Raw genomic sequence first — 15,171 nt, 5'->3', positions numbered from 1 at the left:
GGCGCACAGTGTCTAGACAGTATTCATGATCCATCTGTCTGGCACAGCCACAGCCGGGAAGATGGCAAACTCGATTAGAATTGAAACATTTCCTCTGCCTCTGTCTCTCTGTCTCTGTCTCTCTCTCTGACACTTCCTGTCCTTATCCTACCATCCTCTGTCTCTCTATCTCTACTTTTCTATCCCTGTTCACTCCATCTTTCTCTCTCTCTCTCTCTCTCTCTCTCTCTCTCTCTCTCTCTCTCTCTCTCTCTCTCTCTACCACCTTTTCTCTTTCCATCTTTCTCTATCGTTCTCTCCCTCCTCTCTCGCCCACCCTCTACCCCCCCGCTCCTCCTCCTCCTCCTCCTCCTCCTCCTCCTCCTCCTCCTCCCCTCTCTGTCTCTCAGCCTCCACAGCCAGGGCGCAAAAATGTGTTCCAGCACTGAAAATTACAATCATTGTACAGCTTTCTCATAATGGCAGCGGCAGACACTTTCATTAACATTCGCTCTAGACAGCTAAATATTTTAAGTGCCCGGCGCTGGATGAGATCCACTGGAAATTAGTGCCCAAAACGAGAGCCCATTCAGAACAGCAGGGGAGCGAGGGGAGACGCACACTGAAAAATGAAGCAATCCCCCCAAAACACTGCACATTGCTCAGAGCAGGCTAGAGGAGGTGAAGGGTGTGGGTGGAGTGGAGCTGAAGGAGGATTTGGAGGGGCGGGGAGGGAGGGAGGGAGGGAGGCAGACACAGGAATGAAAGTGCTGCATGCTGCTGTAAAGTTTTTTTTTTTCTCTCTCTCTCTCTCTCTCTCTCTCTCTTTCCCCCTCAAAGTTCTTGAAACAAAAAGCTTCTGCACATCAAAGCGCTCTGGCAGTCAGCCACCGCATCCGATTGGTGTCCTTCACCCTCGCATTGATCGTCCGAGCCTGGAAGGGCCCACTCATCTGGGTCCCTGGCCATATCATCTCAGGGGTGGGTCTTTTTCAGGACTACAGAACACTGTACTGAACAGTAAAGATACTGTGAGACCACTATATTTCTGTTTGATTGTAGTGGCTTATATTCGAGACATTATGGGTTTATGAGATTCATGAGCGATGGGTGAAAGATGTCAGACGTTTCAGAACGCTGCATCAGGCTAGGGAGTGTGTGTTTTAAGACCAGTGTTGGTGGTAATGCATTACAAAGTCACACGTTAAAGTTATAATATTACCCTTTGCGGTAGCATGTAATATAACAGAGTTACTGTTCAACTTTTCATAATAATATTACAATAATACAACTGATCAAAGAAATACATAGGTATTTTTGTTATCATTCCCTTCCTATAATAGTTATTGACTCATTATTACTCCCTCTCTGATTCTAATTGTTTTTGTCCTCTCATCTAGTTCCTGTTCACGCACGCACGCCCTGCTATTAACTGCTTAAGTGGGAGGGAAATGAAAAATGGCAAAAAGATTGACTTTCTCAGTGTGGAAGTAATACCATTATTTGATTTGATAGAACAAAATGACAAGGCTATAACTGTCTAGGTAACATAGACATGGTTTATATTGAGTGAGGACACGCAATGTTTTGAGGTGTAATGTGAAAGTAATATAACAAGTAGTGTAACAAATTACTTTTCCCAAGAAGTAATAAGTTAAGTAATTCATTATTAGTAAGTAACTAGTAGGTTTTTAAAAAGAGAGAAACAGTATGAGAAAGGGGGGCTGGCCAGACAGTGCAGAAAAGGGGGGGGTGACATGGATGTGTTAGGGTTATAACGATACACCAAAATGTCGGTTCGGTACGTACCGCGGTTTCTCACAGTGGTACTCACAGTTCGGTAAGTTTTCGGTACAGCAGGGTAACATTTCACAAGACATAGATATATATGATATATATTTTGGATTATTATTAAACAGTGGTTTAGTTAACAAAGAGTGGGTCTTCCTTTCTTAATTAAGAAAGCAGGTGCCTTGGATAAGTCGTGGACAACTGTAGTTTGCGCTTGTTTATAAAGGTATTAAAAGTATGATTTGCTCGCTGAAATGCGGACGTGAGAGAACTATGTAACTAGACTCGATTACTTTCAACATAATGTTTAAAACCTAGGTTCTTGACAATGGAGTATGGTCCGCTGCTATGTTTGTTATTGCTTTGGCCTGGTCTGAATTGTTAGCGAGAGGCTACTTAAATGCCATGGGGAGCTGTGTTTGCACTTCACAGTTTTTTTCTTGTACCTGTAATGTTACAGGATTACTTCAACACACAAAAAAGTTCTGTGCGTGCCGTGGGTAAAGCTGCATTCATTCGGTACACACACGAACCGAACCAAAGGACCCGTACCGAAAATGTTTGGTACGAATACGTGAACCGTTACACCCCTAATGTGTGTAGAAGAAGATGGGAGGTCAAGCCAGGGAGGGAGGTGACCAGTCACCATCACCAGGCGTGAGGAGCAGCCAAGGTCTTCCAGACAAGGCTGTGGCTGTGTTCGGAGGCGTGTAGACAAAGAGCACTGGAGGCTGGAGGAGGTAGAAATCGGAGGACAGGCTCACTGTAATGTGTTGAATGGAATGAGGAATGGTATGCATTGTGTTTGATAACGCTCCTCATTCCGTTACAGTGAGGTCGTCCTCCACCAGCCTCCCCTGACACACAGACAGACAGAGACCCCCCCCCCGTTGACAGACAGACAGAAAGAGACCCTACCCCCGTTGACAGACAGACAGACAGACAGAGACCCTCCCCCCGTTGACAGACAGACAGACAGACAGAGAGACAGACAGACAGAGACCCACCCCGTTGACAGACAGACAGACAGACAGACAGAGACCCACCCCGTTGACAGACAGACAGACAGACAGACAGACAGAGACCCACCCCGTTGACAGACAGACAGACAGAGAGGCAGACAGACAGACAGAGACCCACCCCGTTGACAGACAGACAGACAGACAGACAGAGACCCCCCCCGTCGGGGCTACTTACAGTTGAAGATGCCAGGAGGAGGGTGCTGGGTCACCACAGGGCAGTTCTCCTCATCACTGTTGTCCCCACAGTTGTTCAACTGATTGCAAATTAATGAGCCAAGACGCAAGCAATTGCCATTGGTGCACAGGAACTTGCACTCTGTGGGAGGAGGGAGGAAGATAGAGATCGTTTTGAGCGTTATGTATTATGTAAACTATGGCAGCCACCATGTTACATGTGTTATAAAGGTTATCACTTTTGCACCCCTATTACCATGTACTCATCCCTCAAAGTACGTGAGGGGAATGGGTTACCTGTGAGCGGGGGGAAATATTCATGTATTCAATCCTGAGAGAAATGGGGTCATGAGGCAGCATCTATTAAAAATAACAAATAAAATCGTTTCTAAAAGGCTTTTGATGCGCCTGTCTGAGCTCTGCGGTGCTGCTATGGATATTCAGAAAACACTTTTGCCCCAAATATTAATTCGGTAGATGGAAGAAGAAGAGAAAAACTGCAACAGCGAACAGACTTGTGAGGAACCTCGATTGAAAAAAAAAAAAAAAAGATACACAACCTACAAAATGGAGTTGAAGAAAAAACACCCAAGGGAAAGACTTCACTTTAATCACAGTAATAGAAAACAACACCAATATATTTGCATTTTGATTTATTTGAATCCAACGACATCCAAGCATGCCCAGGTGTATAACTTGTATGGTTTGATGTTGCCCAATCCCCCACAGTGGAGTACAGATCTACTCCTCAGAATGACTGTCTTGAATTATGCCTAGTGCCTTATTGTCTGCAGATTGTCTGGATACTGCTAATTGTATCCTGTCTTATTTGTCACTGATGTCCTGTACTATTATCACTTTTTTAAAATCTTTTATGCCTATTGCCTTTTTGTCTTGTGCTGCAATGTCAGGAGCCGAAGCCTAAGAATTTGACTCTGTTACACTTGTGTAATCTGACGTAACAACTTGAAACTTGACTGTACATTACTTCTAGTGCCATAACTATCAATGATAGGGGAACTAAATGTTCCTGCAGTATGTCTGGGTCAAAAAGGCTTATCATGAACAGGTGCTCGGTGTGCCAGGTGAGTTCAACGACAAAGATCAAGCCTAGTCCCTGGATTAAAATACACTTTCAACTGAGATTCCCCTGGACGAGGTGTAAATAGATCTGTGAAACCAGCCTTTAAGGTTACCTCCAGGTAAGGGCTCTTATAAAGGGGTATTTGTGGGGCGCCTGATGCCCGCTGACAGGTGATATCTCGGGGCAGCACGCTCCGCTGACTGTGGGCTCCTGCCGGCCAGACTTCCTGTCCATGACGGAGGAAGTCTGCCTCACAGGGCAGGCATGGGCTTGAGACATCCCAGCTCAGACAGACAGACAGACAGTATTTACTCAGACAGACAGACAGACAGACAGACAGACAGACAGTGTCTACTCAGACAGACAGACAGACAGTGTCTACTCAGACAGACAGACAGACAGTGTCTACTCAGACAGACAGACAGACAGACAGACAGACAGTGTCTACTCAGACAGACATACAGACAGACAGACAGTGTCTACTCAGACAGACCGTGTCTACAGCACTGCAGCTATCGTTAACAACTGCCCCCTGCTGTCAACAGCTTCAGCATGAAGAAGTATGAATACATTTGCTTGGTAATGCTTATAGCAGAGTAGGCTACGTATATATATCATCATGCTTACTGAACATTGACATTTAGTGTGATTGCTTACACCTCTTCTATCTCCCAGCTCTGTGTCTGCTAAATAAATGGCTGCACTGAAAAGTCGAGAGGAGAGAAATACCAGAGTAAATGAATACTGGCATGACATACTTGATACTTGATCCCTGAAATACACACACACACACACACACACATACACACACACACACACACACACACACACACACACACGCACACAGGCACACACACGCGCACACACACACACACACACACACACAGGCACACACACTCACACACACACGCACACAGGCACACACACTCACACACACACGCACACAGGCACACACTTACACACACACACACACACACACACACAAAACAAACAAACAAGCAAAAACACCTCTAAAGCCTTCCTGTTGATCATCCCCTCTGATCAGCCCCAATTTCTGGTCGTCTAGCAACGGCGACCTAATGACATTGCACATTTTCTTTTCCCTAACCCCACAACAAGAACAGCTTGTACTTCACTTGTCTAGACAGTGAGGGGGAAAAAAAAGAAACAGAGATCCGATTCAAAGAACAAACCAGCATGACCATTCTTTGTAAAAGCGCCCGCTCCCCTTCTTGTGAGTGGCAATTAGTGCAGCCTCGGTGGCTCTCCTACTGCCTCTCCTACAGGCTCTGTCTAACCCACGAGCTGCTGGGAGCACGGCAACAAAAGACTGTCTCCTCTAATGTGGCCCTGGCTGCTCATCCACTCACCCACTACTGGAGGAGGAGGAGGAGGAGGAAGAGGAGGAGGAGGTGGAGGAGGAGGTAGAAAGAGGAGGAGGTAGGAGGTAGGAAGAGGAGGAGGAGGAGCAGGAGGAGGAGGAGGAGGGAGGAGGAGGAGGAGGAGGAGGTAGGAGGAGGTAGGAGGAGGAGGAGGAAGAGGAGGAGGTAGGAAGAGGAGGAGGAGGAGGAAGAGGAGGAGGAATAGGAGGAGGAGGAGGAGGAAGAGGAGGAGGAGGAGGTAGGAAGAGGAGGAGGAGGAATAGGAGGAGGAGGAGGAGGAGGAAGAGGAGGAGGAGGAATAGGAGGAGGAGGAGGAGGAAGAGGAGGAGGAGGAGGAGGAAGAGGAGGAGGTAGGAAGAGGAGGAGGAGGAGGAGGAGGAGGGAGGAGGAGGAGGTAGGAGGAGGAGGAGGTAGGAGGAAGAGGAAGGAAGAGAAGGAGGAGGAGGAGGTAGGAAGAGGAGGAGGAGGAATAGGAGGAGGAGGAGGAAGAGGAGGAGGTAGGAAGAGAAGGAGGAGGAGGAGGAGGAGGAGGAGGAAGAGGAGGAGAAGACACTGAGGTTCTAACAGGAAGGCGACTCTCTCTGACATGCTTTCTAAAAGGACAAAGATCATGTGTTGTAGCACACAAATTGCACACGACAAATTGCTGATTCTCTGAAATGTATAATTTGCAACACGGGTCTCCAAGGGAACCGTCGAGAGAAATGATCACTGAAAGAAAGGTTGGACTTCTTTCTTTTTCCTCTCTCTCTCTCTTCCAGAAAGAGAAGAAATCCACCCCCCGCAAAAAAGTACAAACTTGGCCGCGGCAAAAAGAAACACACAGTATGTGACATACATTTGTCTGTGACGTCCTTCCTTCCCCGCCTGTGCGTGCTGTGCTGTAACAAAGTGTTCTCTCTCTCTCTCAGCCGACGGCACTTCTGAGGAGGAGACACATCATTGGTGCTCTGTGACGGAGAGGGAATGAGAGTGGGCTGCACTGCAGTCAGAGTCACGGCTGTCAGGCGCTGCCATTAGAAGCCCTCATGTTTATAGCATAGCATAGCATGCTGGTAATACATTATGGGCCTGTATTATGGCAATAACTAGGCCCATTACGGGAACACAGCCCTTCAATCTTCCGCTGCTAATGTGGTCATGAAGCTACTTCCCGTCGTAGATGCGGTGTGTTCGGAGCGCCGGTCGACTACGGCGGAGGCATTAGCAGGTGACGTTGCTTTCGCTGGGTCACTTTGTTTACGAACCCTGCTGTGAAACACGCCTGAGTGTGTGAACTTAAATCCACACTACCGACTCAACACGAGGGGGGGGGGGCGGCCATCTTGTCTTGACGGAAAAGGTCAAATGAAAAGATGAAAGGATACCACGGAGGGAGTGACTGTGTTGTTCATCTACACCCCCCCCCCAATGTTTCTCCTTACCTCTTCTGTCCGTCTCTCTCTTCATCCCGGCCCCCCCCCCCCATCTCTCTCTCTCTCTGTGCCCCCCGGCCGGCAGACTTGATAAAGGGAGGCTGCAGCTTTGCAGAGAGCAGAGTAATAAATTTGCTGCAGATGCATTTGTGAAGCATGAAGGATTGGGGCATCTTTCCTGGCTGCCTTCCTCTCGCGGCTTAACCAGGATAATTAAGCATGTCTGAGTTGTGCTGAGGCGGCAAATTTGACACACACACACACACACACACACACACAGTGGGGGGAAGAGAAGGGGAGAGAGACAGGGAGAGAGGGAGAGAGTGAAGATGGGGAGAGGGAGAGAGAGAGAGAGAGAGAGTGAGAGAGAGAGAGAGAGAGAGAGACCTTCAGGCTGTGTCTCCTTACTGAAAGCTGCAGTCCAGACAGAGTTACTGAGGTGCCCTGGGAGTATGTGTCTGTCTGTGTGTGTGTGTGTGTGTGTGTGTGTGTGTGTGTGTGTGTGTGTGTGTGTGTGTGTGTGTGTGTGTGTCTGAGTGTCTGTGTGTATCTGAGTGTCTGTGCGTCTGTGTGTATCTGAGTGTCTGTGCGTCTGTGTTTGTACGCATGAGCGTGCGCGTGCGTATGTGAAGCGCATCTGTGACCCCGAGGACGATCCTTTAGGATCGAAACATCGACTGTTGCTCACCAAGCCGGGCGCGCAGGAGGAGCGTTTGCGTATGCGGGGCCCCCACTTCAATTTATCTAACGCTTGTCTAGACACCAACCCCAAGCGACGCGTGACTCTGAAAGTCATCGTCTGCCAGTCACAATAGGGGTGGACGTATAGAGGCGGCCCAGCGAGGCGAGGCAGCAGATACCATCATGTTATGATAGGTTCATTCCTAGGAAGGGCGGTGCGACGCCCTGGCCGTGTCTTTTAGCTGGAGCTACGGTCGGAGCGCTGTGTACACAGGGAAACGAAAGCTTCCCAACAGGGCCGTTCTGGTGAGTTCTAGCTATCGTTTTCGTCAAACGTAACGAGCGTCCCGTTACATTGGGAAAGGCATACTGTGTACACACACCGGTAGTACCGCTCCGCACGCTGGGCAGAGTTTCTGCACCGAGGACAGATTCGGGGGGGTGTTTTGTTTTAACATGGGCACGCACACTCCGCCGCCGGGTACTCAGGTTTCACTCCACGTTCCTGCTTTCGGTATCACTTTTCCCGACGCTCCACCCACGCCGGTACTCCCACACACACTCGACACCTTTACCAGCACGGATCACGGAGAACATCACCGGCACACACGCCTCCAAGTGTTCTCTCAACTCTAATAACTTTCAGAAAGAAAAAAACGACATAAAATATCATCCTTTTCGTCATTTCGAATCCGAGTCAGACCGGCTGTGTGCGTGGTGGGAGCCTGGAGAAGCCAAACATCGTTAGATGACGCTGCTTTACCGGAGTGTGTTTACAGAGCTTTAGGCTACTCGAGCTTGACGGTAGAACTTGGTTGACGTATGATGGATCGCTAGACGGGACAATGGGAAGGCTCTCAGTAGGGTTACGCACAAGCCCCCGACCAAATTCCTCTGCTGTGGTGTACTGAGGCACGACTAATAATCACCCGATCTCTGCCTATTTAGGTCAGTGTAAACTTGTGGGCTCTATGGGGTGGGTGGGTGGCCGACTTGTAAATAGGCTTATTGTAAGTAAACAAATCAGAGGCAATCAGTCTGAGGGTAGGGGACAGGACGGGCGATATGACTCACCCTGGTGCTGCCCCGACATCATTATGGAGGGGGCGGGGGGGGGGGGGAATGCCTCCTGCTATTTTTACTTCAAAACACACACAGACACACACACACACACAGACTACAGACACACAGACATAGACAGACACACACACACACACACACACAGACACACACACAGACTACAGACACACAGACACACACAGACACACAGACACAGACACAGACAGACAGACACAGACACAGACAGACAGACAGACACACAGACAGACACAGACACACACACACACACACACGGGGGGGGGGGTTGGGGGGGTGTCCTGGCAGTTATAGATGTCTGCCCCCTGTTAGCCAACTCTGGATGTCATCAGTCCAGCGTCTGGAGGCCTCCTGCCGTCCTGTCAGCGTGACGGCCCCCCCTCCCTCCGCCCCCGCCTCCCAGCCCTGACATTAATATATGAACATGTTTACACATGTCGTCCCACTGACCTTCTAACTTTAAAACGGCCCGCCACTTTATATCGACACGCTACATACTGATTGCTAATGAGTACCCGGGGGCCAAGGGTAGGGGAGTCCTATATAATCATCATGGTCACTTTATAGATGAACTTTACCAGGCTCAAACAAACATTAGCAGCGGTCGATGCAGATCGATTGTGGTGGTAGCCCACCGTGAGAGGGGGTGGGGAGAGAGAGAGAGGGGGACGGGGAAGGGGGATGGGGGGGGGGGGGGTGGAGGAGAGTCCGGGCTCTGCTCCACTCTCTCTCTCTCTCTCTCTCTCTCTCTCTCTCTCTCTGTCTCTCTCTCTCTCTCTCTCTCCCTCTCTCTCTCTGTCTCTCTCTCTCTCTCTCTCTCTGTCTCTCTGTCTCTCTCTCTCGCTCTCTGAGAGATATAAACACATGCAGGGCTCTGGTTTAGTATGCAGCAGCCCTTCCTCCTGCCTCCTGCTCGCTGTGCATTCCATTCCAGGCAGGGGAGCAGAGAGCAGGGGGAGAGACAGCCTGTGAGAAAGGACGAGAGAGCGGAGGAGGAAAGGAGGAGGGAGGAAGGGGGAGGGGGAGAGAGAGAGAGAGAGAGAGCAGGGCTGACAGGGGTAGGTTAGGGGGATAGCGCCGCCACACAATGAAAGTGAGGCAGGCAGGAGGGAGAGGAGGGAGAGGAGGGACACTGAGAGAGAAATGAGAACATTAGAGATGAGGAAAACTGAGTTGGAGGGGAGGAGGAGAGTATGGGGGGAGAGAGAGAAAGAGAGGGAGGGAGGGAGTGAGAAAGAGAGAGAGAGAGGGAGAGCTTAACAATTATAATACATGTTTATATTTGTGTTTTATCGAATTTAGAAAGAGCAAACTTGTTAAGGGAGTTCACATTTTTCTCACGGTCTATCTTACGGTCAGTCCTCTGCTTTGGGGGTCAGAAGCAGGTTTCATCCACCACACAGAGAGCAGTTACCCAGGGCAGGGGTTCTGAGGGGGGGACTGCTGATCTGGCACTATGAGGAAAGCTTCTCCATCCTAGAGGATGAGATCAGCTGTTTCCAGACCCGGGGCAATGTGCTGATCTGTGGGGACATGAGCGCCAGGACAGGGGAGGAACCAGACGCTGTTAACACATAATATGTGAGAGCAGCTGGTGAAAGCAGGAAGAAGTCGGCAACCGATGAAATGTTTAGACTTTTATTCTGAAAAATGTAAATACATTTCGACGTTGTTGAAGATCAATGACGCACTCGCTAGGCAAGCCGAAACATTGCAATTGCAATGGATTCGGTGAGTAATCCCCACTACTCTACACCCCGATTACACACCAAATAGTGTAGGAGGGACTACAGCAGGACCACATCATCTAACAGTTTTGGTTTTGTCAGACCTGGCTGAGACGACACTCCCCACAAAGACTACAATGATGATACTCCAAAAAACATCCACAGGGAAACAGATATACATTTTTACTGGGTTCCACTTACATAGAACACACACATACACACACACACACACACACACACAGACACACACTAGTACAGAGGAAACCCCCAAACAATGCATGAAGAGGCAGAATTAGGCCAATTTCCCCTTCCAATTAATATCCAAAAAGGATCAATTAAATTCTCTAATCATCTAAAGTCATTCCTGCCACTACAGAGCCCTCAGACGCCAGATGAAAAGTCTCCTCAGCGAGCTGATGCTGAGGCTCAGTTCATCTCCCCCTCTCAATCCTACAAGCCTCAGGACAGCACTCAGACAGTCTGGCCCAGCCACACTGAAACAAAACAACAATAAGAATATATCACCCGTTGGAACGAGACACCGAAAGAAACAAAGCCAACTTGAACTTCATTTGGCCCTAAAACTGACAGACTACCTGACCACCGTGACTCACCAGAAACTGGAGGGAAGACATCGACTCTGTACAGACTCAGTGAGCGAGACAGGCTGTGTACGCTCTGGCCCCCGGAAAGACCTACAGACAGAGCTCCACTTCCTCTTACACTGCGGCACGTACGCACAGACATAAGAGCAACATTAATTCCCCAAATGACACAGCACTACAATCCATTTAACACACACAAACAGACATGGAAATGGAAATCCAATTCCAGTTGGGGGAAAAAAAGAAAAATCACACTGCACCAAAATACGTGGCGTGCTGCCACAACCTTTAAGGTCAGAATGACAACCTGGAACCAACCTGGTGGACCTGCTACTACAGGAGCGTGTTACTGCTACCACTGTTCATAGGGTTACTGGTACTGGATGTTACTGGTTTGGTTCATTAACCATCATCATTGTCCTTTCTGTCATTATTGATTCATAAGTCCCTATATGTGTGCTTTGGCTATGGAAGATGTCTCACCATGCCAATAAAGCTTACTGAATTGCAGAGAGAGAGAGAAGTAGAGAGAGAGAGAGAGAGAGAGAGAGAGAGAATAGTGTGAGAAGGATAGAGAGGGCAGAGAGAGAGAGAGAAAGAGAGAGAATGGAGAGGAGGAGGGGGAGGAGTGGGAGAGGAGAGTCTGCCAGAAGTGGAGGAACTTGGCTGCCTCGGCTCCCTCTGTCCCCATGGCGCAACCTCCAGCTCGGTCCAAGCCCTGCACCCATCCGTCCGTCGCGCCTGTCTCTCTCTCCCCGGCCTGGTCCCTCTCCCTCTCCCTCTCCCTCTCCCTCTCCCAGTCCCTGTGCCTGCCTGCCTGCCTGCCTGCCCAGACCAGCCAGGGCGAGGGCAGCCTCCCTCCACTGCTCCCAATCTGTCTCCACCACCCAGCAGCTGCTCATGTCCTCAGGAGAGATGAGCCACTGCGCTGCCACACACCCAGCACCACAGCACCCGGGCCCCGGCCCCAGACTCAAACTAATGATGCACCATTACGGGACGTACAGTACTGATGGCCCGCTTTGTCACACACTGAAAAACGTGTTCAGAACAATAAGTTAGAGACTGGGCCCGGCACTGGGAGTCGGGCCCGAAAAGAAAGACGCGGGCCTTGTTCCAGTACTTTTCAAATGAATCCCTTCCTTGCAACAGGCCTAATCACCTTATAGCAACCCAGTCAGATCTGTGACTAGCCTACTCTACAGGAGGAAGGAGGAAGTAGGGATGGGAATTGATAAGATTACCGATTCCATTATCGATTCTTCTTATCGGTTCAATTCTTTATCGATTGCCTTATTGATTTTCTGTGTGGAAAAAAAGTAGGCCTACAGGTTTTCAGCATCAAGGCAGCTGTTTATTATCTTGAGTCTCTGAACACAGTGTATAATATCTGAACATAACATTTGAACATAAATAAAAAAAAATTAAAAAATGTAATAATGGAAAATAAATTAAATGGTCCCTTTCTTAAAAGGCTATACATTTTTCTTTTTTTTTATTACTTTTTAAAAAATATAATGGTAAATGGACTACACTTATATAGCGCCTTTTTTGCTGCTCCAAAGCGCTTTACAACGGCCTCTCATTCACCCATTCACACTGCCATACAAGGCACTGGCCCGCTCACTTGGAGCAATTTTTGGGGTTTAGTGTCTTGCCCAAGGACACTTCGACATGTGGCCAGCCAGGGCTCGAACCGCTGATCTGCCAACCTTGTGATCATTAGACAGCGACTCCTCCCCAAAAGGCTATAACTTTGAAAACAAATCTAAAACTGATAAACTCTGGGAGGATCTGTAGCAACAGACTGTCATCATCTAAAATGGATGAAATGGGAGAATATTTGTATAGCATTCGTTTCATTTAGGGTTTCTTAGTCAAAGAACAAAATCTGCTAAGCCTGCCTGCGTGGCGCTAATATTATTAGCATAAGATATTTTCCCTCAGTAACGGACGTGTTGCTCGCAAAAACATGGCTTTCCTGTAAGTGTAGCCCATGTTGTGTCTTAAGATGTTTTAACATATTCCTGGTGTTTCCACCCTATAATCTTATAATTTTACAGATGTTACGAGTAGAAATGTTGGCATTTTTCTTTGTGAAAAAGCCACGCTTTGGACCATTTCTTCCTAGACTCCTACATGACTCCTTGCTGCAGGTTTCAGAATTTGACATCATCATGACGCATAGGGTTTTGCAAAGCGCCAGTACATGAGCAAAACATGCCGGCATAGATAAGAGGAATCGATAACCTGAGGCATACGATTCTGATGCATCAAACAATTTGGAAGAAATTGTTGAATGGCTCTTTCCTAGGGATGGAAATCGAGAACTGTCCAGTTGAGAACCGGTTCTCGATTCCCATCCCTAGGAAAAGAGCCATTCAATAATCCAAAAAGTACTTTTTTAATGCAAAAAGTATTGGAATGGAGGCATGGTACAGTCATTGGTCTAGGTCGAGCTACAGTGAGATGCTACGGGCCATTCTTTTGTCATTCATTTCAGCTATGGCGCCACTCGAAAATGGCACCTCATTCCCAACACAGATAACAAGCCAGCTCGAAAATCATCTCTTCACCTCTGTAGGCGACACACGCACACACACACGCGCACACACACACACACACACACACACACACACACAAACACACAAACACCCAAGTTAATTGTCAATTCCAAAGAGTCATGGCCCCAGGAGTGTGTGTGTATGTGTGTGTGTGTGTGCACGTGCACGTGTGTGTGTGTGTATTGTCGACTCGCGTGGCGTTTAAAGCACCTGACATGAACCCTGTAGCTGTAAACAAACCCTGGTGTTAACCTTGCGGCTATCGACTACTCCATGTGTTTGTTTATACCGGCGGCTGAACGACTTCCCTGCCTCCGTCCCCTGGGCCTCTGAGGGGAGCGCGGCGCGCTGACCAGCAGTGACCCTGAGACTCTCAACCACCAGACCTCCTCAACAACAGCCTGGCCAGGCAGAGGCCTGGGAGACTGAGGGCTCTTCTCTCCTCTCCTCTCCTCTCCTTCACTCCAGGAGAATTATCAACCGTAAACAACAACAAGACTCTTCAGAGAGATATGGCCCCGGTGTCGAGAGTGCCCTTGAACCGTCTTCCACAGAAGATCTTGTTAGATACACACAATATAGGCAGGCAGCAGCACACACAACACAGATATCCACAAGCCACAGCACAGCCCCTTGATAGACAGATCCACCCGATTCTGTTGGTTACGTGCTCTTAATAATACATGTGTGTACATGTGTTGTATCGGTGTCTTAGAATGACTGAACAGGTTGTACAGTGTTATGAAGGTGTGGAGAGAAACATCAAACACAGACTAACATGGACAACGCTTTCTAATTCTGTCACACGCTGAATCTGTTGCCCTGACAACTGCTCTGTAATGCTGCCATCAACATTAGAAAACAGAACACCAACAACAACAAAAAAGAATAATAAATCGAAATTATGTCTCACGATGACTGGTGTTGAGGAATGGTATAATGACACATGAAAAGTATATTTGCCGCCTTTTTTTGGTAAGATCTTTCCGATCTCTAGCTGACTCCAAATCCCATCATGCTCTTAGAGAGCTATGACTCTAGTAGCGATGACCTTTGTGGTACCCCAAACTATAGAGAATATAACAGTTAGTCGTCGTCCCCCCACACACACACACCCTCCCCATTTACCTGTGAAAGCATTTGTGGCCGGTAAGTCAGCTTCCTGCATACTGCTTCCCCAGCAATGCCTGCGATCCCAACGTTAACCGGTCCGAGCGGGGGCGGGGGTGGGCTGCTGGGAGGGACGCGCCAGTCTCACTTCCATCTTCTCCTCAAGAGTCCATGTCACACGTGACTGTCCCACCTGGCTGGCCCTGCTCTGCGCCGCTCCGCCTGTACGCTGTGCTGTGCTGCCTGGGGAGGAGGCCGGGCCTGGCTGGGGACAGACGGGTGGAGGGGGGGGGTTAGGCTGGAGGTCCAGGGGTGAAGGGGTGAGGGGGGGCTCCTGTCTCTGAAGTCACTGAGCTCTGGAGGTTGGGGTGGGGGCGTGGGTGTGGCGGTGGCGGTGGGGGAAGGTTCTGATTATCCTCCCAGCCACAAACATCCGGCCATGGCCCAAACTCAGAGAGAGTCCCAGAGGCTGAGGCGGTGCAGAGGTGGCTGTCTGTCTGGCTGTCTGTCTGGCTGTCTCTCTGGCTGGCTGTCCGGCTGTC

General features: G+C 49.0%; 1 protein-coding gene across 1 annotated transcript in view; it reads right to left on the bottom strand.

Moving 5' to 3' along the window:
• Positions 1 to 14,687, bottom strand: part of LOC308166479 (low-density lipoprotein receptor class A domain-containing protein 4-like) — a gene marked incomplete at both ends in the record, with an annotated part of 48,986 nt that extends 34,299 nt beyond the window's left edge. Inside the window, 2 exons of the mRNA XM_080540800.1 lie at positions 2,968 to 3,108; positions 14,648 to 14,687. Coding sequence (XP_080396926.1) covers positions 2,968 to 3,108; positions 14,648 to 14,687 — 181 coding nt within the window. The remainder of the gene's footprint in view (positions 1 to 2,967; positions 3,109 to 14,647) is intronic.
• Between the last annotated feature and the right edge of the window lie 484 nt (positions 14,688 to 15,171).

The sequence above is a fragment of the Nansenia antarctica genome, assembly GCF_963989245.1.
Source record: "Nansenia antarctica genome assembly, chromosome: 10".
Taxonomy (NCBI): Eukaryota; Metazoa; Chordata; class Actinopteri; order Argentiniformes; family Microstomatidae; genus Nansenia; species Nansenia antarctica.
This window is presented reverse-complemented; position numbering and strand designations above follow the sequence as displayed.